This window comes from Ischnura elegans, chromosome 7 (genome assembly GCF_921293095.1).
Source record: "Ischnura elegans chromosome 7, ioIscEleg1.1, whole genome shotgun sequence".
Taxonomy (NCBI): domain Eukaryota; kingdom Metazoa; phylum Arthropoda; class Insecta; order Odonata; family Coenagrionidae; genus Ischnura; species Ischnura elegans.
In genome coordinates, this window is record NC_060252.1 from 18,640,242 (window position 1) to 18,665,613 (window position 25,372).

Below are 25,372 nucleotides of genomic sequence, written 5' to 3' on the forward strand. Positions count from 1 at the left end.
ATTAACATTAAAAATTAAAATACAAGCAAAAACCAACTCTTTGTTTGCAAATGAATGCTTCTTTTTCAGTTTTATGAACGTCTGGTTTTTAATTTCAGTGTACAGGTAAAAGAACTTAATCGTTTTTTAGCTCTCCTGAAAAGTTGCTATTTTTGAGATACGTGTTGTTAGAACTTAGCTATCGACATGCGGTCCGGTACACGGCCTGACAACAAAATCAATACTCGAAACGCGTATCAAGTTAACTGCTGATTAAATAATGGATTATACGCAGAAATATGTTTGACAGTAAATAAGATATGAGGTACCTATTTCAATTTACCTCATTGTTTTTCAAAATAAGTAACGAATAGCAAGTACTCCTGCACTGCAAATCAGAAAAAGGTTAATAACATTCGTATTAAACGCAAAAAAGGTGATTCGTCAACTGATAAACTTGAGTTGAGAAAGCCAGATTATCCTGCTAGGAAGTAATATTTTTTTATAAGCCAGATTGAGTGTCAAATTTTATCTCGGAAAAACAAGGCTTGTTGTGACACACTGGATTATAGGCATCACTCAATCGAGATTTAAACGACCAATCCGAGGCTATTAGGAAATACATAGTCTTCTTTCTGACCACAGATGATTTAAAACTCGGCGTAAAAAATTGTCCACCGTATATAAAAGTGATTTAGAGTCTTGGAAGCCTTGGAGTCCTTCAGGTGTTGGCGTGTCAACGCAGAGCATCTTAGCAAGGACAGCATCTAGTCTAGTCTCACGTTTTCCGCAGGTACATACGCAAACATGAAGACCATCTCTTGTTTTGTACTGATTGTCTGCCTTGCAATAGGATCAGCCACGCCGGTGGCGAAGAATATTCAGTGCCATGACAGCAGTGAAGAGACAAAGGATGTGAGCCTACCCGAGATTTTAATGACAACGGTAAGTAGAAAATGATTTCCCACAGGCGATAATGCATTCACTATAAACATGAGTCTAGCAACATTCAAGGTGCAAAGAGGCCGGAAGCTGTCGGTTAATCATGCAAACTTCAAAGGCGTCAGAGATATTGTTATAATATCCGGTCCGAAAAATAAATTTACAACAGGCACACTGTGGTAAAAAAAGATGAAAAATAAAATTTTAATTGCGTGTTTTTTATGTGGCATTGGCTCATTAAGGAAGATTTTTTACCGTCGCAACTTATCTTTTCCATACATCCACCTACCGAATAATTGAAAATAAGTTCGGATTTGGTGTCGTAGTGAACGACAACATTCACTAGAGTTTCAAAATATAAATCCAAATTATTTACTAATGAATATTTGGGAGTTTGAGATTGTAAAATTAATAGTTGCCGGTCAATATGTATCAGATTTGTCTGCTAGCGTAAGCTAATGTAATCTTACATGAGCACCACGTTTTTCGCTTTTGATATTTGAAATGTTCTTCTAAAACATATTTTACTTTCTCATCAATTATATTTTATATTTTCATTAATTTAAGGGGCCGTAAGCAGTTATTTCCTTCTTTTTCACAAAACGCAATTTTTATGAAAATGTTATTTTCATATTTCAATATTATTTTATATATTCCTGTAATCATTACATTTTATCGCAATGTTTATTTTCATCGGAAATTCTAAGCTGTGAATTCAATTAAATTTCATTTCAATCAAATTTAACACTCACAGAGAGGGAAAGTTATCAGGATAATTAAAAAGAAAACTATGCAGAGTTATTTACTTCCACGAAGTAAACATGAGTACCCAAGATGGCTGCTTAGTATCCAAAAGTCACGACAAAAATTGAAATCACAACTTCCTCTTATTAATATCAAAAATGAAAAGAAAAAGTAAACTACCATTGAGGTAGATTGCATTGGAATCCTGTTACTTTTCTGTCTTGATGAGAACTAAATTTAATGGAATTGAAGTTTCCCATCGATATAAACAACATGAAAACAAAAGCTGCCGTCATCGTCAGCCAATCAAACCGTGGTTTTTGCAATAATAAATTCCGTCTCACGCGCCAATGCGGACTCGGGTAACATTTCGTCCGAGGTTTTTCACGGTCCTCACTTGAATATTGACGCTAATGGCAAGTAACGTACCATCGTTTTCAATTATACGTAGACACCCATGAGTCCTACTTAACTGATGGGGCCGGGTCGGTGAAAACTTAAAAGGTCGGCCTCACGAAGCAACCTGTACCTTTGCCTTCACAGCACCAAGAACCTACGCGGACGGACGCAGACGCGACCGATCTACCGAAGTTGGAGTCAAACTCCAGGGGCAAAAGGCCCAGCGAATTTCTGATAAGCGGATGGAATTCATTGAGGAAAGTCACGTTCACAACCCGTCGGAGTGTTTTCTTTCCGACTCCTAGGCGAGGTTGTTCATGCTTGGAATCACCATTTCTGTCTCTATAATACGTGGCTCCGAAGACGATTAGGCCTATCATGTGCGCAGTAGATGCAGTGAAGTTCTGGGAGGGTTCGAGTCCAACAGGATCATATTTTTTTTCATTTTTAAAAGGGAAATTCATAAAATCAACATACTCTATGAAGATGACTCAAGAAAAAGTTATTATCGATTTTTTTATGACTATCTACATATTAATTTCTAAACAGACTGATTCACGGAGTGGAAATGGGCAGAAATATATTGGTATATGAACTCTCAACAAAAATTAATCCGATGAATTTTAATAATTATAAATTGATGACCGAAATAATGGTCACTCATGCCTTCAAAACTTTATTTAGGCAAATTCGTGATTTTACTATGATGTATTTTCTTCGGGATAGAACAATAAAATTTCCACCTTGTCCTCATAGCTAATTGTGGTTCGAATACCCACTGTTGGGATAGCGTTTGTGATTTCAAAAATGTAACTTTCGGCATATTTCGTAATCAAGTTCCAGGTATACATTTGAAAGCTATGATTATATCGAATTTCAATTATTTTTCTTACTCTAGTGTCATTAAAATGATTTAAACTACGAGTGTGTCTGGTTATTTAGTGAGAATAGTAGTTAATATGATTAGGCATTTTTATCAACTGATATTGGAAAGTTATCAGCCGAAAGAACATGGAGATATAACCTCTGCCACTTCCTCTGCTTATTTCCTCTCACAATCAGTGAATGAATCTGCATACAATTAGAGATATTTTTATTAACGCAGATAATCATTATTTAATAAATTAGTCCCATAAAAATCCGGTATTAATTATTTACAGAGTCAACAGGGCCAATTATTTAGATGCTAAGAATTATTCTTTAACAAAATTAAAAAATCACAATTGGTTCGGATTTGAACCCTCCCAAAACTTTATCGCAACAATTGTGCGTGAGACAAAGCTGCAGAACTCCGGAGCCACATCTATGTACCTTGTAAACGCTTGAGTACAAATATGGATCCAAAGAGAGATAAACCTCGGCAAGGAGACCGAAAGAATACATTCCCACGGCTCTGTGCGTGAACGTGAGTATACGCAGTGCATTCGATTCCCTTGAGCTTTAGCGACTGGAGTTCGACTCCTGTCTCGCTAGCCCGGTCGCCCCCGCGTCCATCATCGTCGGCTTTTGGTGGCGTACGGTCGAGGGATGCAGGTTGCCTAATGTGCCTAACCTCCTAGTTTTTACCGACCCGACCAGATCAGTTGAGTGGGGCTCGTGAGTATCTGCATATTATTGGAAACGATAGTAAATCGAAGCCAACTTTAAAATCGTTTTGCGCATGTAATATGTTTTAAAGGAAAGAAATGTATTTAACATCATGTTTATTACTAAACCTTGTGGCTATTCTTCAATGGGAAACCTATATTTCATAGAATAATTACTTTTTTATTACGCAAAACTCTCCCAAGACAAAATGTAAATAACTGTCGTCGACAGAGGCAACGACTAAGCAATCTTCACTCTTCGTGCGAAACATCCACAGAGAAAAAATCATTCGCCTTGACCGGGATCCCGGTCAAGGCGAATGATTTTTTCTCTGTGGATGTTTCGCACGATTGTGCATTGCGGGTGACTCCCGTAAAAGTTATCACCGCGGCTAGTCCCGGTATACTTTAAACTAATCTTCACCCTATTTTAAAAAGTCTCGTAAATGAAGAGTTTTTCTATAAATTTCGCATGCACGGAAGTCACCCTGTGCGTATTTATCCAGTTTAAGAAGATTATACAAATGTTAAGACCTAACTATAGGCTACACTATGTATGTTAAACAAACTCTAATGTGATTTCTGAAACTTATCAAATAATGCTCAACCCAAGAACTCCACTGAGTATAAATGCCCACCATGAAAAAATTCCCGCGACGACTCCTTGTATAAAAAGTTCAAGAGCTGTCATCATTCCAGGAAAGACATGGGATGCTGCGATGTGATTCCTGATAATTTAAATCCGAAGATAAGAGACCAGGTGGAAGTTAAGATAATGGCACAAGGACTGTTAGACAAGAAAGGGCATGAAACAAGATTTCACGGCCATTCGGATTGACTATTTCTAGATAAGAAACATTAACGACATCAGTACATTGATTTACTCCGAAAGCCGCGTAGGCTTGATGATAAAATTTTAAATAAGAAAAAATGATGAATATTTTAATGTGGATAATATGATCAACATCACATTCGAAGATAGGTTAAACAAAGCTCTCCCCTCCGCTAATATTTACTTGTTTTTTTCCCTTTAACATTCTTGACAAATTTTCCTATGTAACTCATTCTGAACCTCCCTTTGCCTTTCTTCCGCCCACTGTTCAACGGTCCGGACGTGGATACCCAGAATGATTTTCATATTGGAATGGTAGCATAGCAATCGCTGGATGTCAAATGTTTTTTCCACAGAGGAATTTTTGCAAACAATGTGCACTTGAAGGTGAATAATGAAGCAGTGAATTATCCGCTGAAAGAGTAAGCATTGGCAGTAATTATTTGAGGGAAGAGAAGGAAAAGAACAGAGCACACGAATAGATTATGCAGTGTAAGACTATACCATGATGAAGAAATGATTTCCACATGGTATAAAATTCGAAGAATCAAGCGAGGTGGAGTGGAATTGATTCATAATGAAACACTGACTTGCAATTTTCCACAAAAATAAAATTTAATTCGACTCGAGTTTCGATGTTACTACATCATTTTCAAGGAACTACTGAGAGAGGAGAAATGGGATGGAAGGTCCTCAAGCCACCTCCTTGAGGACCTTCCATCCCATTTCTCCTCTCTCAGTTGTTCCTTGAAAATGATGTAGTAACATCGAAACTCTAGTCGAATTAAATTTTATTTTTGTGGAAAATTGCAAGTCAGTGTTTCATTATTCCACATGGTAATGAGGAAGGATGGAGGTGAATATAGAATAGGTGCACCATCCAGGATGGAGAACTGCCTGCTTTCACATCGACTTAACTAGGCGCAACTAAGGAGTTGAAAACTGAGAAATGCGTAATCTGATCGACAACAAGTTAAAGCGGCGTCTCTCTACTTAAATTAATCATTGCCCTAGAAAATCACACATTTCTCTCAATATTATCCAATGATAAGGGCCGTTGCAACGGCGATAGATAGTCCTGAGTATAAGGTGTTTTCGGCAAATAACGGGAATTTTAGTTTTTTTTACATTTATCTATCTGACTACATTAATACTGCCGCCTTAACATTAATGGAGCCATGTCTGACGAACATGGGGGTTGGGACATTGTTCCAGTGGTGTTTTGGTCAAAGATTCGCGAACACGCAATAAAGTGTGAGCCGAAAATCGCCGAGCTCATACAAGCAGGTCTAACTTAAGCGGCTGCCACAAAAAAGTAAACAATTAATAAAGCTGAAAACGTTATCATACTTCATGGGCATGCATACCAACAAAATAAAAGAGTTTGACAATCGGACTCTCCAAACCTGCGAAGTTTTAAAATTACCGTTCGATTTTCATACTTAAATTATTTTATGTTATGAAGTTGAGACTTCAATTTCGACAGGTGAGTTATTTACTGTCCAACAGTCTTTATAGAGCAAATAGTGAGTCGCTCTCGCTAATTCTAGAGTATACAATTCTTTCCATTCCATGATTCATCGATAATCAAAAGACCAAAGTGATTGAATCAATTGACCGAATCATCCAAGTGAATTTATTTATAAAAAAAGAATCTGCCTAAGTAACGCCTTTGCCCACGCAAATGAAATGCGTAAAGGATGTAACACATGTTCACTTCAATATTTTCCCGCACAACCAGTTTCAACGCATTCTTGCGTCATCTTCGGCTACTCTATCCCATACGTATTTCATTTGCATCATTATTTTCCACAGCATACTGCCTCACACCGTTGGCTTAGCACATCTCTAGATCTGACCAAAGATGAAGCCACTGTGTATGAATTTCAGAAATTTTGGGCAGAGGAGTGCATTCCTTCCCCAGGATCGCCATGAAGACTATCATAACGGACATTTTTGGTCTGCAACAGGGATTATAAATCGTTATTTCTAAATTTTCTCGAACTTTGGCATTAGCCCTTTTGCTGAGGTAAACTTGGAGCAAATGAAGTCGAATTCAAAAGCAACGAATTCGACGAAAGGAGAGCCACTTTGGCCGCAATGTTTGAAATAGAGTTTGATAATCTTGCAGTCTCGAAATGAGATAAATTTGAATAATATTTCACACCTCCCACTACGATGCATTCAATGCGTCTAAAATTTTAGGGAATATAAAAGGTTTCACTTTTCATTGATTGAAAAGTTCGTGCTTGGGATAAAATTCAGCACCAGGGCATTAATTTATATGTACTCGTTAATCAGCCATGGTTTCTCTCATATCTTTTCCTTCCATCCACTGGATTCTTTTAGCGAATTGAAACTATTGGCCTGATTGTACGACCCAATGCTTTGAGGTAAAAGAGTAAAACAAAAAAAATCGAAATGAACTTAATGAAACACTTGTTTGGGCCTAGGTGTGTAATCTATCATCTAGAGCTACAACTATTACAAATGTATTTATTCATTAAAATTGTTGTCAAAATTCTCCCTGTACGGTTAACGAATTAAGGGAAGGTGAGGAAAGTCGCCTGAAGAAGAAAGAAAACTCAAATACCATCAAAATGAGCAATTAGAAAATCCAGATTCAATGAGATAGTAATGTGGAAACAAATCTTTCTAATTCGGCCAACGCCTCTCAATTTTAAAATAAAATAGCACATACGTTACCGCCCACTTTTCATGAATTGGTGACGTAATCAATGATTCGGTTCAACTTGTTCCGGGAAAACCGTACGTTTAAGGTATGTTCTTCATAACCTAACAGTGTCAAAACCATTGTAAGAGGTATAATAGCTATATATATAGCGTGGAACGTAGCAAGTGAATTTTCTTTTCCCGATGGTGCAGGTGGAGATGATCGAGTACCACGGCTACCCGGCCGAGGAGTACGAGGTGCAGACGGACGATGGCTACGTGCTCAAGTTGCACCGCATTCCGCACGGGAAGAGCGGGCGCTCCCTCCGCCGGGAGCAGAAGGTGGTCTTCCTGCAACACGGGCTCCTCTGCAGCTCAGCGGACTGGGTCATGATGGGACCCAAAGAAGGATTAGGTACATAATAGCATTTATGGTGGCGGGTGGAACTCATTCAAACTCCATGTAAAAACCATCACACAACCTGTTGTCTTGTGCGGGTAAGAAATATGGGCAATGTCAAAGCAGACTGAAAAAAACCTGATGGTATTCGAAAGTGAAATTTTGAGATGAAGTTACGTAAACGATGTTGGAACAATGACAGAGGGCGGAGGATCCGACCCAACAAACTACTACGAGAGGTATAGAAAAGGCATAGCAGCACAATTCAAAGGTAGAATGTTATGTATCGAGAAGAGAGTATACCATAATGATTAAAACTATATCAGAAGGTTTAGCAGGAGAAAATCGATTTATGGGACGGCCATGTCATCGCTGGATGGACCAAATCATAAAAGGCATTAGAAGATTAAAATTAAAAAGAAGAACTTTGTGCTTTCACATTTATATTTATTCACAAATTTACGACCATGGTTTCAACGTTAGACGTCATCATCAGGTGAACTCTACAGAGGTCCATCACATCCTTTTATACCAGGCTAGGAGGGGGAGGGAGGAAAGTAACGGATTGGTCAACCTAGTTACTTTCCTCCCTCCCCTCCTAGCCTGGTATAAAAGGATGTGATGGACTTCTGTAGAGTTCACCTGATGATGACGTCTAACGTTGAAACCATGGTCGTAAATTTATGAATAAATATTAATGTGAAAGCACAAAGTTCTTCTTTTTAATTTTAATAATGAATCTCTTTCACCAAGTTACGCCTCAAACAATCAATGACATTAGAAGAGATTGAGCAGAAGCTGGCTGGATGCAGGATCAAGAGAGTTGTAGCGAGGTGCTGCTCGCGAGGCCAAAAACTTTCTGAGGTTTGAGTGGTCTATTATTAAGGTAACGAGAGGAGAGAGGTCTCGTGAAAACTTACGGTAGAAGACGGGACAATTTAATCGACTTCATCCTCAGACATGAGAGTGTAATGAAAATCATCGCTGGAGGACGGGCGGCAGGGAAGGTCGGCAGAGGAAGGCCTCGCATGGGATATACATAGAGCGGGCCAGTGGCGTGGCTAGGAATATGCTCTGGGGAGGGGGATGGGATTGCCGGGGGTGGCGACCCCATCCCCAGGCAACAGGATGTCCGGGAAAATGTTTGAAAAATTACATGCCTGGATAGGTTAATTCATCATCATTTTGGCACTAAAAATTAAATTAAACAGATGCAATTAATAAATTGCAAAACTACACAATAGTTTTAAATAACTTTGTCATTACTCTGAAGCTTTGGTGGGGGACATATCCCCTCGTCCCCCCATAGTTTATCCACTGAAGCAGGCGATGGGGGATGTAAGAAGAAAAAGTTTTGTTAAAAAACTCGCTGATAGAAGAGTGAAATAAGCGGAGAGTTTCGTCAAACCAATTTTCGGATAGCTACCTTCTGGTTATGTAACCGCTATGATTGCATTTACTGAATTCCGAAGTATTGAAAAAAGATGATATTGTGGATAAGTTGGACCGATTCAGGCGTGATATAGTGGAAGTTCGACATACTGAAATAAAAGGTATGAAAATACTTCTTTATATAAAGGTATAAAAATACATCTCCATAAGTGCATTCGTGGAAAAAATGCAACAAAGTATTTTTTCAATATGATATTGTGACGTAACGTTTTTGAGCCGGAGGTTACTAACGTATGCCCTGTCGAAAACATGAACTCTTTTGAACTGACATATAATATGGGTGTAGACCCCACAAAAGACAAACAAAATCAAATAGAAAAAATTAAATAGGCGATGCATTGCCAAAAACGAGTGGTAGAAACCAAAGTACGAAAATGAAGACCCTTACACTTGGCAAATAGCAAAACTAGGCCAGTGTGCAGTGACTGACGGCGAGGTCTGAACACAACGCTGCGGTTAGCAAGGCCAGAGAGAGACATGCACGAGTGGAAGTTACGACGAGGAGGGGAAGGCAGTTCTCCATGATTCACGAAAAGTGGGGAATTTAGGACAAGTACTGCTTCATAGAGGGCTCAAAACAGTGGTGAGGTGCTTTTTACCGGCATTGTGTGGATTTTTGTTATGTATTGTGTGGCTAACTCCCGTCAACCGATTTCTGGATAATTTTTATCGGCATTATCTTGGTGAATTCGAAATGCAATAAATCTGGTAATACGCCAACATAGAGGGGTACTTAAAAAACACCACAGTAATTCGACCATCAATAACTGACTTAAATTTACTCACCAGTTTGAATGTCTTTGTACAAGTGAAGATGTCAGCAAAGAGAATTTCATGTTTCACAAATTTTATAGATACCGACCCACGCTTCAACTGTTTCACAGTTACTGTGCAAAAATTCAAAGTGTTTTTAAAAGGAAGTGATTTACGGAATCAATAGTAAATATTATCCCATTATTAACAGTGCATGCGTAAACCGAACAACTAAGAGATTAAAAGACTAATAGAAATGTAGCGGTAGGGAAACCTAATCCTAAAAAGAAGACATTGAATTGGTCATGCCATGAGATAGAAACTACCTGGTAAGCCGTAAGGAGGGCATAGTCCCACCAGGAAGATATTGGTATGAGCTTTTGAGGCAAATCAAGAAAGACACGGACAAAACGAAACACAAAGTAGTCAAAGAACAGGAATAGAAAAAATCTAGTGCTGCTTTATTGACAATCCTATCACTAAAATGCTAAAAATTAATGAATCGCATTGCTGTTATTGGTGGACTGATTATTACAAGGTATAGCATTTGGAAGAGACAACCGACTGCTGAGGTCATTCCCGCCATGAGGCAAGATTAGTAAAGGAAGAGCGGAGAGAAACTCAGCGTCTGCATTTGCCAGCTTTCAACTAAAGGAGTCATGAATTCCACGACATAACGTCTCATCCGCCGGACGGAGTGCTGTAAGTGAATCACCCTACGAAAAGCTAACAAGGAAATATTGAGCAATCTCTAAAAAATGTCCGCCAACGCCGGGATTTGAACCCGGACCAAAAGATGGGAAGCCAAAACATAAGCCACAACATCGAACCGACCCGAGAGACCGATTGAAATGGGTAAACGAAATAGTTGCGAGATGTAATATAACAAATAACCATCTTGTACTTACGTATTCATTATCCTCGAGTGCTGATAAAAAGTGAAAAGGAAATTTGAATAACGCCTCAACCATTTTATGGCCTTCTTCGGAGCTTAAAACAAGTCATCAAGGTGGGAAAAACTTTAAGCATCGTAGGTCGTTTTTGTATACGTTGTTATCGCGTCAGGACTGGTACCAAATGCAATGAAGTCTAATGGAAGCTTTCACGCAATGTCCACTACCCTGTCGCTAGAATTAGCAGGTATAGTCAGTAACGACCTCAAGCAGTCGGATGCCTTTGCGCAGGCTCCATCAATCAGTTTCGATGTATTTAAGCGGAAACTTTCACGGGCATTGCGTCTTTGGAAAAATGAAGAAATATATGACCAAATCGTATCTCTCTTGTATTAGGTTCAAAGCCAAACTTGATGTCGGCATAGGTAATGCCATTGCGTTTTAAAATAGTTTTAGCTGGTGTCTGCGCGTGTGAAAACGGGAAAAAGTATGATCTAATTTGTAACTTAGAACGGTTGAATCTTTGTCCTTTCTCTAAATGAGGTTGAAATTTGATAATTCTCATTTTATGTTACTCTAATCTGTTATGCTTGAAGTTTTTTCAACGTTATTTAAAACTTGAAATTCCGAAGAAGGCAATTTATCGAAACATTGTCAGAGGAATTTATCCACCTTTAATTTTGGGCTAAAACTCGAGAGGAAGAAAGATGAACCTAATCAATGGACGGAGGCGATTAGAAAATATTCTACAAAATTCTATATTCTGAAAATCTCCTCGAACGTCTAACCTTTTCAATCTGCAAGGAGATTTTACATTTTTCATCGGAGTGGTAAATTTCAAGTCACTTAGGACTATAACGAAACATTTCAAACTATTTCATCCAGTAGAAGCTTCCAAAGGTGACTATTGACAGTCATCATGATCATCAATGTCCACGTATGAGATGGCGTTTATTAGATGGACGAGAAAAATCTACAAACTCATCTACGCAAGTAAAGAGATTGTATCTCTAGAAATATTTCAGATTCCCAGGTGGTCTATTCTTCCGTTATCGGTTGGTCGTAATACGAACAAATCTATATCGTAGATGTGCTTCACAAAAACACTTAGTCCTGCAAGATAACATCCGCCAATACATTTATCTAGAAGCCATTGAAAACTGACATATTTATTTGATTTGATCATTTCGAAAAAACATTTTTTTTAATCAGTTCGGTGTGACATTGAACTTCTCATATTGATTGTTTATATTCCCCGAAAAAAAATTCGACCTCTATGAATAAATGGTCTCTGTTTTTGCCACTATTCCTGAAATTGAGTGTTAAGAATTATAGTTTGATACAGGTTTTAGTTATATAAACTTCAATTCGCCGAACGTGATCATTCTCAAGCTATTCGCAACAATGTAGATCACTGACTTTTTTCTCACTCAATTTGCAATAAACAAGTCGCCAATTTCTTAATGACGTCAGCCACGATTCGAGAAAATCCTACAGTCAACTAAACAAAAGCAAAAAAATCATTAATAATGGAAGAGGATACGTTATGTACGGACGACAGTTTCTCAGAATGCTGTATCTTTCGACTCATCGTTTACATAAGACATTACTGCTGAAAATAGCGTCCAGGCTGATTCATTATTCTGTTGAATATAGATACGAAAATAATGGACTTCCCTATACAAGGTAATATATTATACTTAAATGAAACTAGTTCCACGCCGTGATGAATAATTAGATGAGACAAGCTAGTAAGAGCATAGGATTTTCTTGGAAGGAGTTATATGTAGTTGATGTGACATGGGGAATACCGAAGAAACGTCGAAAGCGCTATTCTCTTTTCTCAGTAGTAGCGCTATTCACTCAGTATAATGGCCATAACCGTGTTAAACTAATTTACTGCCATACTCCTCGAAACACTTGTCTAACGTATCCACCAGAGCCTGCACTCTGCAGCCCCCTCGCTGACTAGCCAATCAACGTCTGGTAGCTCAAAACACATAGTATTCTCAAGGCATTTCCGGTGCTGCCCGGAAACAGCAATTGGAAATTTTATTCTAAAAGTAAAGAAACGAAATTAATATATGAAAATATAAGCATGAGAACGCATATGGCACAGAAAATTCAATATTTCAAAAGATGATCACGCCCTGCCCCAGAGCCTTGAGGCAATGGATTTTTAAGTTTTGCGACCTCACAGCATTAAGCTCCGGAAATATGGTTTGCAATTCATTAGGACTTCCTCACCTTTTATCTTCTGACGAGGCTGAATTATTTGAATAGTTGAAGGAATGAGGGACTCACCGTGATGGGCCACTTGGTTAATGCAAACAAGAGCGATTTCCGTTGGAATCGGGTTGATATGGATGCTAGAGCACCGGATTTCCACCCTGTAGTCCTGGGTTCAAATCTCGGCGGTGGTAGGTATCTTTTAGAGAATACCTACCTGATTCGTGCTTGAATGCTTTGTGGAGGGTACTTTAAGTACAATAGATGCAACAAATATTTTTTTAATGACGAAAATGCTATGTAAAGTCAGAAGCAATAGAGCATACTGCAAGTGGATGCAATATATTGGCAATCTACGAATAAAAGCAAGCATGATAAAATATGTGCATCTATGTATCTTGCATCGGTAAATAATTACAATGGATCGGGAGTTCGGATTGATGCGAGAGATATTGCGTTGACTTCCCAATGCGTGGGCCCGGGTACAAATCCCGGTAGCGGCAAAGATTTATCAGTGTTCCCGATTCCTGCTGATGCACTGTATGGAGGGAACTTCAAATACAGCACACCGTCCGCCGGATAGGTCGTTAAGCTGTGGTCGCCTTGGCACGTTTTCAAAAGGGCAGGCTAACCTCGGCGTTTCTCTCTTACCATTATCTCATGGCGCAAATTCCGATTCTCTCATGGCCGACAGAAGCGACAAATTAAGAGAGATATTTTGCCTAACGTATAGATATGGGAATTCGTTCTTCCCCCGCACGATAAAGGACTTTAATAAATCCTAGTCGTAATTTCGTTAAAGCACTTCCCTCTAAGTGTAACGGGCTCGTGTCCAAGCACCCTCTGCCACACGCCTTTTAGGCGGCTTTCGGGGTAGTATGTAAATGTAGATGTAGAAATGACGTGATCTGTCGGTCTCGTCCTCTAAATACCATACCATCAATTCACAGCTGCTGCAGGTGCGACCAAAATTAATTGCAAAGCGTTAGCGTATCTTAAGATGATTATTTCGAATAAAAATTTTGCAACATCCTTAAATGCAATAATCATGAAGAAGGAGAAGTATCAGGATTTTAATTAATATATTCTATCTAATAGTTCTATTCTATCTAATAGTTCTATCTAATTTTCTTCGGTTTTTCCATTTTCCATAAATAACTGTGCTAATAATGTTCTATTTTTGGGAGTTTGAAAAATAAATTAGCACAAGTAAATAAGTTTCAGCCCTCATTCAAAAAGTTACAAAACTAATTTTTTTCCGAATTTAAAATAAATTACGGAAAATATAACAAGGCCAAAATATAAAAAGTGTAACATATCATATACTTATCACTGCCCGAAAAATCACATACGAAATTCTCCAATTGACATGTCCATTTTCATCGTTTCCACAGCTTTTATCCTCGCCGATGCTGGATACGACGTGTGGATGGGAAATGCACGAGGTAACACCTACTCCAAGAAACACATCTCCTTGTCGACAAACGATGCGAAATTCTGGGATTTCAGGTTGGTTCGCTTCCGTTTAACTAAGGGTGAGATATCACTGCATTATGTACGCTCTCAGAGTCTGCTGCGAAATTATTTTTACCATAAACGTGTAATTTCCTCAGAATACGTATAAACAAGAATGATTTCCGACTTCTGCACGAGCATTGAAATGGGAAAATACCGTTTGGCTAATACCTTTTGGGTCCCATTGGCTGACTCTGGCCATAATAGATATTAGTTGAAATATATTGCTCTCTTTGAATGTTAATTGATTTTCGTTAAATTCATCTATCAAAAAAGGAAGAGGTGTATCAATAAATCTATAAATATGTGCATAAATAAGTGTGTACTTCCTTCGCTGAACTATCCCATATTCCAATTATAATATTTGATTTGAAGGCAAAACTTGGCAAAGAAAAAAATCAAAACAGAAAAATCAATTAGGCAATGTATTACCAAAACGCTTAACAACGAGGAGAACGGAAACGTCGATCGTTACACTTGACAAAATAGTAAAACTCGGCGTTAGCGCGCGGCGATTGTGAGCGGGGTCTGAACACCACACCGGTTGGAAAGTAAGATAGAGACTTGCAAGAGGAGGGGAACTCTGTTTTTCCACAGTCATCAAAGGATGCGAAATTAAGAGAGGTTTTGCCGCCCTGAAAAAGAGATTAAATAATACAGAACAGTTGCACCGTGCGCGCGCACCGCTTCCTTCCCTACTTCCCGACAGCGGCGCTGAGTTCCACGGTGCATGACAAGCCTTTGTCAAAGACCCCGAAAAGGGAGATTTGTAATGGTATCCATACATTGTAATCTGATATTTTTTCATGGTAACCCAATTGGGGTCTCTACTACTCAGGAACACAGCTGCGGGGATATCGGGTTTCGTTAGGGAAATGGACACTTGGGGAAGATTGAAGAAGGGGAAAAAGGCTAAGGGTGTGACGTATGCGGGAGAGAGAAGAGACGCGACGTGCGCCCCAGCGCATGCCGGCCGCTACATGATAGACGCGAACGTTATTGGGGCGTCCTTTTGCTCGGAGCCAAAGAGACTGCATACAGGAGGTCCAATTCCATTTCACAAAAAGCTGATTTCCATTGCCACTTCTGCTGGTTCAAAAATGTCCGCGGCGCGGTGATGAGTGCGACTCTATCCACTTTTTCCAATATTTTACATAATAATGTATGCAATTGAATGGAATAGCAATGGCCTTTAATGAACTTGGTGGATAACATCATCATGTGTATAAATTTCGGTAAATAACTCTCATCATTCCTTATTTCTTCGTGAAACTTGGATCGATTTGTCCATCAGCGACGCGGGTGGCGCATTTTGTAAACCCCTTGAAATGACTGGTGGATGACAATACATTCATAGAGGCCGACACATAGATGAAGACTTATGTAAACCGATCATGAATATATTCTAATGGAGGAAAAAAGATGAAATTATTTGAATAAATACCGTATTTTTATTTTAAGATTATCGCTGATAATAGATTCATATCGCGGCATAAGCCATTTTTGGGTGTCCTACTGCGTGAAAATTAATTTAAAACGCTCAACGCTTCGATAGTACTGCAGCGAGAGTCGTCGAGAGTCTCATTAGCATTAAAAATCTTTTGAAGATGTTCCCAGAGAGAGGAAGGAATCGTTAAATATTTAAAGTTCTTTCTGTTGTATAGATGTCGCCATGCTCGCCAAGTATGTGTCGGTGCTGCCACTGGTGGTGGAGTGTGCTGAGTTTTGTATTAGGCTAAGCAGTCGTTCTGTGACCATACTTTTAAGACAATGTGAGACATTAGACAAATAAATCTACAACACTTTCCACGTAGCAGGACACCCTAAAATGGTTTACACCTGATCTGGACAGCTATAAGTACATGGTTCATCTAAACAACGACTTCTGCTCTTTCCATTGTGACAGCTGGGACGAGATGGGAAAACACGATTTGCCGGCCGAGATCGACTTCGTGCTGCAGCACACGGGCAAGAGCGACCTCTTCTACGCGGGTCACTCGATGGGCACCACCATGTTCTACGTGATGTGCGCCGAGCGGCCAGAGTACAACGCCAAGATCAGGGCGCAGTTCTCGCTCGCACCAGTGGCCTTCATGAGCAGGGTGCAGACACCGCTCAGACTACTGGCGCCATTCATCGACGAAATTGACGTGAGTGCTGCAGACGTTAATCCAAGCCTCGTTCACACCGGAGTTCCAAACAAAATGTTTCAAACCTTTGTTTGAAACAATCTTTTGAAACAGTTGTTTCTTACAAAAGTTTGAAAATTTTGTTTCATACTTTTTAATTCCCTTTTTCATGAAAATGCTTGTAACACTTTCGACCTTGATCACTACTTGCCTATGTACGTTCTGGTTCTTGGGGCAAGTTCTTCTCGGGATGTCTTGAGCAGAGGATGTTGTTCTAGCCGCGGCGGCGTGTGTTGTCTTATCAAAGCATCGTATGCGTCTTTGCAATCCAGAGCGTACAGTGGGTCGAAGGTAGTAGGTCTTATTGTGCAGGTAAATGAGGGAGGGGAAGGAAAAGAATAGGAATTTTAGATAGAATGAAAGGTTGTAGGTCTTATTGTGCACTGAAGAGAGAAGTGCATGATGTAAGGGGGGGCTCCCGGTTCCCGGCTACCTTAATCGGTAGAATACTGTCATAAAATAAATAAATTTAAAGAGGTTACAAAATAATATATTGAGCATTTAGTTCAAAAATCAAAAGGATAATAGCAAAAAATCAAAGAGTAATTTTAATATTGTAAACTGGTCGTTTGAGGTGAATAAGGACTCGCCAGAAAAGTAAAACTGCACGGGTCTTCGGCTCGTCATCATCGTGAGTGGTCAATGCCTAAAATATACTCCTGTTTTCTCTACTCTAAAGGCCTTTTTGCACGGGCCACGGAATTGTACAGGTTAGAACTGCATTAATTTATAAAATGGCGTGTAATTGCGCGAATGCATGAACGAAATTAGAACAGGGGCTATTTTGCCAACTCACGTCCACGAATTCTCGCATGTATTCTAGCAATTCACCGCTTTACACGACGCAATTTTGACTGCACCTTCGCACAACACGTCAGATTGTGCAAGTACGTGCCCCGTGTGAAACGGCCTCAATGCCTTTACGTCTGTTTTTCACTCCTAATTTCTCCCTTTCCTCTGTTTGCCGTGGGCAGTGGGTGATGAAGATGCTGGGCGTGAACGAGTTCATGCCTCATTCCGACCTGCTGGACATGATCGGACTGGCGCTCTGCAAGGATGGCGCCATCACACAGGCCCTCTGCAGCGACGTGCTATTCCTCATCAGCGGATTCGACTCCAAGGAGCTCAACAGGGTGAGTGACGCCACTAATATTGCTGTGCGACGTGAGAGTACAAGGCACTGTTGCAACCCTATTCCGCTACTGGCGTTTCAATAGAGTTGAAATGCCAAAGTTCCATATATTTACTGATGGAAATCGATTTTTCAAGCAATCGATTTTTAATTGAAATGAAAGCTCGACATTTCATCAAAAATCGAAATTTGAATCAAAAGATCGGTTAATCGAAAATATTTATGGTTCTTAAAAGGTCTGTACAAAAACTTATTTTATATACATTCGAAAAACACTCAAATTATACATTTAAGATGTAGGAAAGAATCCCAAAAATCTACTTAGAATTAATGAGTGAATTATTAGAATAAAAAATTACGAATGTAACCACATCAAAGTTTTGGCATCATCGCTTGGAAACGTTGGGCTTCATCAAAATTTTAATGAAAGATAAGTGATTAAGATGGTCTCTTGATAATCAGTCGTGGTGCCGTTTCGAAGTGCACCGTCCTTGGGCGTAATTCTTTCACGTGGGACAAATGACGTTTTCATAGGCTGGTAGTGATGCTCAAGAGATCAAACGCAATGGTCGAGATCGAAGAGGAAAAAACGAGTTTGAATTGCAAGTCGACGTTCATGTCTCGATCTCAGTTTCCTCGATCTTTGTCTATTAAAACTCGATTTTCGATTTTAATTTTCCATCAGTATAAAATGTAGTACATTTAAAAAAATTGGAACATTTCGATTTATAACTATAAAAAACTAATTTTTCAATAATAATATTAAAAAATTCCACTATACTTGTAAATATCAATAAGCTGCAATTTAGCTTAATCTAAATTTATTTAATATTTTTATCAGAATTTTGAAAAAAAAGGAATGACTAATGAGAAAAAGGGTATAAATGATTTTCAATGGGACGAGGTAAAAAGAACAGTTGCGCAGCGAGGGGGGCCATTTCACTTAATGGATTAGTATTACTTATATAAAAGTCTTAGGATTAATCAAATATCCCTCAGAAAGCCGTAAACCTCGCCATTTGAAAACATTAATCTTAAAAAATTTCTGGAGGACTCCCCGTTTCTCCCACTTACCCTAGCGGGTATGCAATACCCCAACACCCCAAATTATTAGTTGCGCCTAAAACCCCCCCTAGCCTTAATTTTTGTCCGCGCCCATGAAAAAGAAAGATAACAAGTTTCCACCTATAAGGTGGAACTAACTCTAACAACAAGACTGATGAAATTTACCATCCAAATGATTAAATATTGACGCAGTATGGATAGATCTATTTACTCTGGGAAAAAATACCATACCAAATACGCACCAAAAGAAAAAAGAGATCGTAACTTAAATTATAAGCGGTAATTACTGGACATGATATCGTATCACATTCCTTTCATCTACTCCAACATCCGAAGTTTAGGACTGTCGCAATTTAAATTGTGACAATGTCACATACTTATAGCTCTGTTCCGCACCGATACAAATAACTGTGGCTTAATCAGAAGTCATAGCGATACAAAAAAGGATGTCATTACGAATTGTCTCTCTCTTTCAGACGGCACTTCCAATTATAACGGCTCATACTCCAGCCGGGGCCTCTACGAAGACGATTGTCCACTATGTCCAGGAAATAAATTCAGGTAGAGATAATCACCCCAACGTCCTTTAATTCATTTTTATCATCATCATCATCATCATCATCATTAGTCAACAATCCAAAGATTGGTTTGACGCAACTCTCCATTCCGCTAGAATTCTCATAGTAACGCTATTATTCTCATTCACACCCTTTATAACCTGTCCCATGCTACTCATCGGGACCAGCCCCTACCCTTCTTCCCTTCCTCTTGTCATTCTACATTTTTTTCCATCAGGCCACCATGTCTGCTTGAGGGGTTTAGATAATAATAAATTGGTTCTCCAGCTGTCCAAAATATATGAGATGAGAAGTCAGCTCCTTCAATTTAGGCCAGGGTATTAGTATTTCCTTCTATCCTATTGCAGGGATGCTTTACTTTGAGTTAAATCGCAGTTTTTTTTACGGGCTATTGGTTTTTAATATTCATTTCCATGTTCTACTACTTCGAAAAATCTGAAAACAGGCGGTAACGGACAAATATGTGCACATTAATAATCTTTACCATTTTTTCACCTCCAAAATTGAAGGAATGGTGATTTTTTTATTATTAAACGCTTGCCAAAATTAAAAGGAACAAATAAAGTTAATTAAGGCCTTTTGGATACGTGTTTCTGAGATAGATGTATGATTTTAAATTGTTTCTTTGCCTTAATTTTTCACTGAGATATTGGTAAAACAACCGATTGACCTTCAGTTGCCTCTTGACTAATTTAATGACCACGTTGATGGTTAAATATTGGTATAAAAGCATATTTTTGTATTCTCTGCACGGTGGTATCAGCCCGATTTAAATCGACTGGGGGCACCAACTTATCCTGCTACGTCAATTGCTCCGGTTGCAGCAATTATTGGAGAATCCGATTCCTTGTTTTCTAAAAACAATTTTCAACGTTTAATCAACAGGAAAATTCCGCCAATACGACTACGGCCGATCGGGCAACGAGGAAAAGTACGGATCATCTTCTCCTCCTGAGTACGACCTGAGTAAGATCACCGCGCCCATGTACTTCCACTACGGGCAAAACGACCTGTTGGCTAATGTTGAGGTGAGTGAAAGAAAAAAATAAAAACAATCTCAGTGAGAAAGGAAACCTTTCATTGGGAATGAACAAAAAAACAGGGAAACTTCAATGTGGCCCCAAATAAGAGAGGACTATGAAACAATGAGACAAACTCAATCAATTATGGATAAGAATATTTAATTTGAGTGACGGTGGACTTTTCCCGTCATCCATTGGTGTATTTTTTCACTTTTTTCAACAATTTATAATAATCGGTTTCTCGATTCCCTGAGTATTTTCCGAATCTCAATGGCACAGTGGCTAAAAAATGACACAGTGTCGAAATCGGTCGCTTGATAATCCAGCTTTAAAAGAAGTACCTATATTTAAAATTAAATCCCTAGTAGATAAAATATGATATCATACAGAGTATTAATATTAACTTATGATTGCACATTATTATTTTACTTTACAAATGCGAAATTCGTAATAATGTACCCCTTATGCTGGTGGTTTTTTTTGGGAATTGCTGCGTAGGTAACATTTTCACACTCAACGTTTCGCTCCTCCTACTGGGAGCGTTATCAAGAGAAACCTTCAAAGGTTTTTATAAAGGTTTTGTCTTGATAAAGCTCCCAGTAGGAGGAGTGAAACGTTGAGTATGAAAATGTTATCTACGCAGCAATTCCCGAAAACAACCACCAACATTGATAAAAGAAGCTGTGAAAATCTTCATGCGAAAATTAATACCCCTTATGTTGTCAGTCTACCGTGAACATATGGTCAAAACAACCAATATCAATGCAAATTTGAAGGAGAATGGGCAGGTGTGCGCGAATTTTATTTAAATTCGGGAAACAGTCTAATATTTACAAAATATATCAATTTAAGAAGGGATGTTACCATATTAATTGAAACGTAAAAATAATGCCCATAAGCCTGTGATTTCTTTCCATGGAAACATTTTTTACTGACTTAAGAGTTGTATCTTTATGCTGCGGTATGAGCGGCGCTGAAATTCATATCAACTGCGGTAAGTAAAAGATCTATAGTTTAATTTTCAGTTCAGACGAATTTTCTCTGAGTGCCCCGTTCCAGTGGCGGCTCGTGAGTAAAATGCTGGGAGGGTCACACTCCACCTAGGGGTCAAAATTTATGAATATTTTGTGTATTATAGTGAATTTCTAAGGCAATCTAGGTATGAAATATGCGATACCATATGTTCCGTTTTCTTCAACAAATATGCCTAGTTTTCCTAATAAAGCTTGATTAAAATATACTATTAGATGTACTAGGGCTTAAATATACTATTGGCATGTACCAATTTCCTTAATGCGGAAAGGGTTTTCTACATCTACATCTACATAATACCCCGCAAGCCGCCTAAAAGGCGTGTGGCAGGGGGTGTTAGGACACCAGCCGTTTACAGCTATTAAAAAAAAAAAAAGAAGAAGTGCTCTAACGAGGTTGGGACAAGCGTTTATTAAAGTCCTTTATTGTTCGGGGGAAAAACGAATTCTTATATCTATCCGTTCGGCTAAAAATCTCTCTTAATTTATCGCTTCTGTCGGACCTGGAAATATAGTGTGGCTCTAAGATTATGTTCTCTGTGTCGCTCTTAAATATATCCATTCTCAATTGCTCAAGCAATCTAAGCCTAGCGCGCAGCCTCCGAGTCTCCAACGGCTCCCAGCCTAATTCGCTTAACATCTGGGTAACACTGTCTGTACGCCCGTAGCGGTTTTTGACGAAACGCGCAGCCTTCCTTTGTATCTTATTCAGCTCGCGGATTAAGTCTTTCTGCACTGGATCCCATACACTCGCTGCATATTCAAGGTGCGGTCGGACGAGAGCGAAATAGCACCTTTCTTTTACTTTCTCATCCGAAAATCTTCCCACAATACGCTTGACGAATCCTAATTTCTTCAGGGCTATGCCGCAAATATTCTTTATATGAGTTCCCCACGTGAGGTTCGAGGTTATCGTAACTCCCAGGTACTTCACTTCGTCTGTTGCCTTTATGTTAATGCCATCCACTGCATAAACATTGTTAGTGTTGGACGAATTCCGCAAAAAATGTACCGCCATGCATTTGCTCAGATTAAGTTCGAGTCCCCACTCTTGACTCCACAAATGAACGTTGTTTAAGTCCGATGATAGATTTTCATAGTCAGAGTGATCACTAATTTCGCGGTAGATGACAGCGTCGTCAGCAAATAAACGTATTTTACTGCTAATGCGGGAGCAGAGATCGTTAATGTATATAATGAACAACAGGGGGCCGATTACGCTTCCTTGTGGAACACCTGATGTAACTTTTACAACATCAGAGCTAATTCCGTCAAGAACTACTTTTTGTTTACGATCTCTGAGGAAGTCGCGTATCCAGTTTACAACTGTTTCGTTTAATCCGCATGACTGTAATTTGTATAAAAGTTTGTTGTGAGGTACAGTGTCGAAAGCTTTCTTAAAATCTAGAAATAGTGCGTCAACTTGTCTTTTCGATTCACCAGATTTTATAACGTCGTGAAGAAAGAGCGCGAGCTGTGTTTCGCAGGATCTATTTTTTCGGAATCCGTGCTGACAGTCATGGAGGAAGTTACGTCTGTCCAAGAAAGTCATGATATTACTAACAACGATATGTTCAAGTATCTTGCCTATAATTGATGTTAGGGAAATTGGACGGTAGTTGCCTGGGTCATTTCTGTTTCCCTTTTTGAATATGGGTGTAACACTTGCAATTTTCCAGTCGGGCAGTAACTTCCCTTCGGAGAGTGACTTCTTGAATATGATCTCTAAGTAAGGCGCGATCTGTGGAGCTAACTCTTTGAGGACACGCGCGGGTATTCCCTCCGGACCCGGAGATTTACTATTCTTATTCGATTGTAGTTGTTTAGTTATCCCATCACGTTTTGACGTTTATTCATTCATTTTTTGAATTCTTCACCTGTAAGCACTATTTAATTCGACTCTCCTGTCAACTTACCCTAACACGGCATACTCAATGCAAGCATTAATGTGTTTTTCACTCAATTTATGTTTGATGTTGATTTACATTCAGTATAGGCTAAGGGGGAGCCTAAATTGTTAAGTTCGATCCAACGTTCGAGGTCCTTAATTCCATTACTAATGATAAAATTCACATCGTTGGAAACAGACGAGACCATTATGACTCACTAATACACAAAACAATCACAGACACTAAAACACTAACAATCAATAATTCGATTAACTAAACTACAACTAGGCCTATTTAAATACCAATCACTCATTCGATAAAAACATTTTCTCATTATAAGTCAACTGGTCACCAGAATAAGGTATTCTGCAACACTGAACACCAGGATTATACGACCGCCAGCCGGCACGGCGATGTCAACTCACTAGATACGTCGCTCTGGGCATGCTCGGGCGGTGTCCCAAGACTTCCTATAGGCACATAAGGCACAAGCGTAGACGCGTCATAGCTTTAGCAGCCCCCACCACCACCACTCTTCATATACCTGCATGGTGATGGTTTGGGACGTTTTGGACAGCGCCCAACGACAACAAATACGAACTTCTCGCGCTAATTTTTGCGTGTTTTTTCTACATTTTCGATTTATGCGATTGGAAAAACACTTTGGTTAATTAGATGTATAATTATAATTGAATGGGTATTTAATTTTTTTCCTTTTTCAAATCTTTGGGAGGGGCGGGGTCCGAGTGTCCTTATGGGCAAGCCGCCACTGCCCTGTTCCCGACAATATGTGGTACTCCGGTAATTGTGATAATCAAATTGAAGGCCTTGGTAGCCGAGGGCGATAAGTGCAATTTTTTACTTTTGTAAATGTGTACAGATAAGTGGGACGCACTTTACTATTGTGGCAAAGGCATACCGGTGAATTACTGTTAAGCATATACATACAGATTCAGTGATTAACACGTATCTCTTTGTTACAACAATATTGTGTACCCCACCAACCATAATCTGCAATGATCTAATAAAATAAAAATCGCACTTATCCCCCTTGGCTTCTAAGGTCCTCAATTTTGCATTAAAAATGTGCATTGAAAATGTACATTAAAATGTGTATTGTGAATTAAAATTGTGCATGAAAATGTGTATTAAAAAACCCTTTCAATGACAATTTACGACACCCCCTTAAGTTTCGATGCTTCAATAAAATATTTATTTTATTCATTATTAACTATCCATTCTAGGACGTGGAAATACTGTATCGCACGATGCCCGGTACGCAGGGAAAATTTGAGGTGCCTTTCGAGAAGTTTAACCACCTGGACTTCTTGTGGGCTATCGACGCTCCGGACCTGTTGTACTACAAGATGGTGGGACTCATGGCGAGGCATTGAACGACTGCCACCACATAATTGCTCAAGAACTGACACCTTTGCAACTGATATAGTTTATAATTCAAGAAATTACAGAAGAACATGACTTTATAACTGTAAATAATAATTCCAATATTTTTTGTAGCTTTAATACATCATACTACACAACAACAAACAAAAGGAGAGGTTCTAGCATTTGATTGAATGATAAAATTGTTTTCTAAAAATAGAAATTCTAAAATACTACCCTTCAGAGTAATATGGTCTAAAACACCTAGACTAAGCGACAAAGGAAAGACATATATACCCAATCTTTATAAAACAAATGTATGTTCACAATAAAGACATAAACTTGGTAACCTGTGAGACAAATAAAACTGTTTCAAGCGTCGTACATCAGGAATTTAATTACCCTTACTTTCAACACTAAGCACAAATACCCCTAATCATTCTATTCTCAGGTTGTAACACCTAGATTTCCAGCATACATAATTACTGCCTAAAAATTACCAGAACTCTGGAATCTTCTATATTATTTCTACTGTATAGATACCTTTTTCTCAACTTATACGCAACCAAACTCTACAAATGAGGTACCAAAATCCACAGAATTTATCAGAGAACATATGACGGCATATCTTACTTACTAAATAATGCTATTTTTTCCTAAAATTGGTTTTTAAATAAAAAAGAAAA

General features: G+C 38.8%; 1 protein-coding gene across 1 annotated transcript; it reads left to right on the plus strand.

Moving 5' to 3' along the window:
• Nucleotides 1-657: 657 nt before the first annotated feature.
• Nucleotides 658-25,070, plus strand: LOC124162694 (lipase 3-like). The gene is made up of 8 exons (XM_046539292.1): nucleotides 658-924; nucleotides 7,369-7,570; nucleotides 14,277-14,391; nucleotides 16,304-16,547; nucleotides 17,561-17,719; nucleotides 19,260-19,344; nucleotides 20,247-20,389; nucleotides 24,548-25,070. The coding sequence occupies exons 1-8, from the start codon at nucleotides 787-789 to the stop codon at nucleotides 24,695-24,697; spliced, it is 1,236 nt and encodes a 411-aa protein (XP_046395248.1). The 5' UTR covers nucleotides 658-786; the 3' UTR covers nucleotides 24,698-25,070.
• The last annotated feature ends 302 nt before the right edge of the window (nucleotides 25,071-25,372 follow it).

Coding starts and splice junctions, on each gene's coding strand:
- LOC124162694 (XM_046539292.1), top strand. CDS start 787: ATGAAGACCATCTCTTGTTTTGTACTGATTGTCTGCCTTGCAATAGGA. Junction 14,392..16,303: donor GCGAAATTCTGGGATTTCAG/GTTGGTTCGCTT, acceptor CCATTGTGACAG/CTGGGACGAGATGGGAAAAC. Junction 19,345..20,246: donor TGTCCAGGAAATAAATTCAG/GTAGAGATAATC, acceptor TTTAATCAACAG/GAAAATTCCGCCAATACGAC.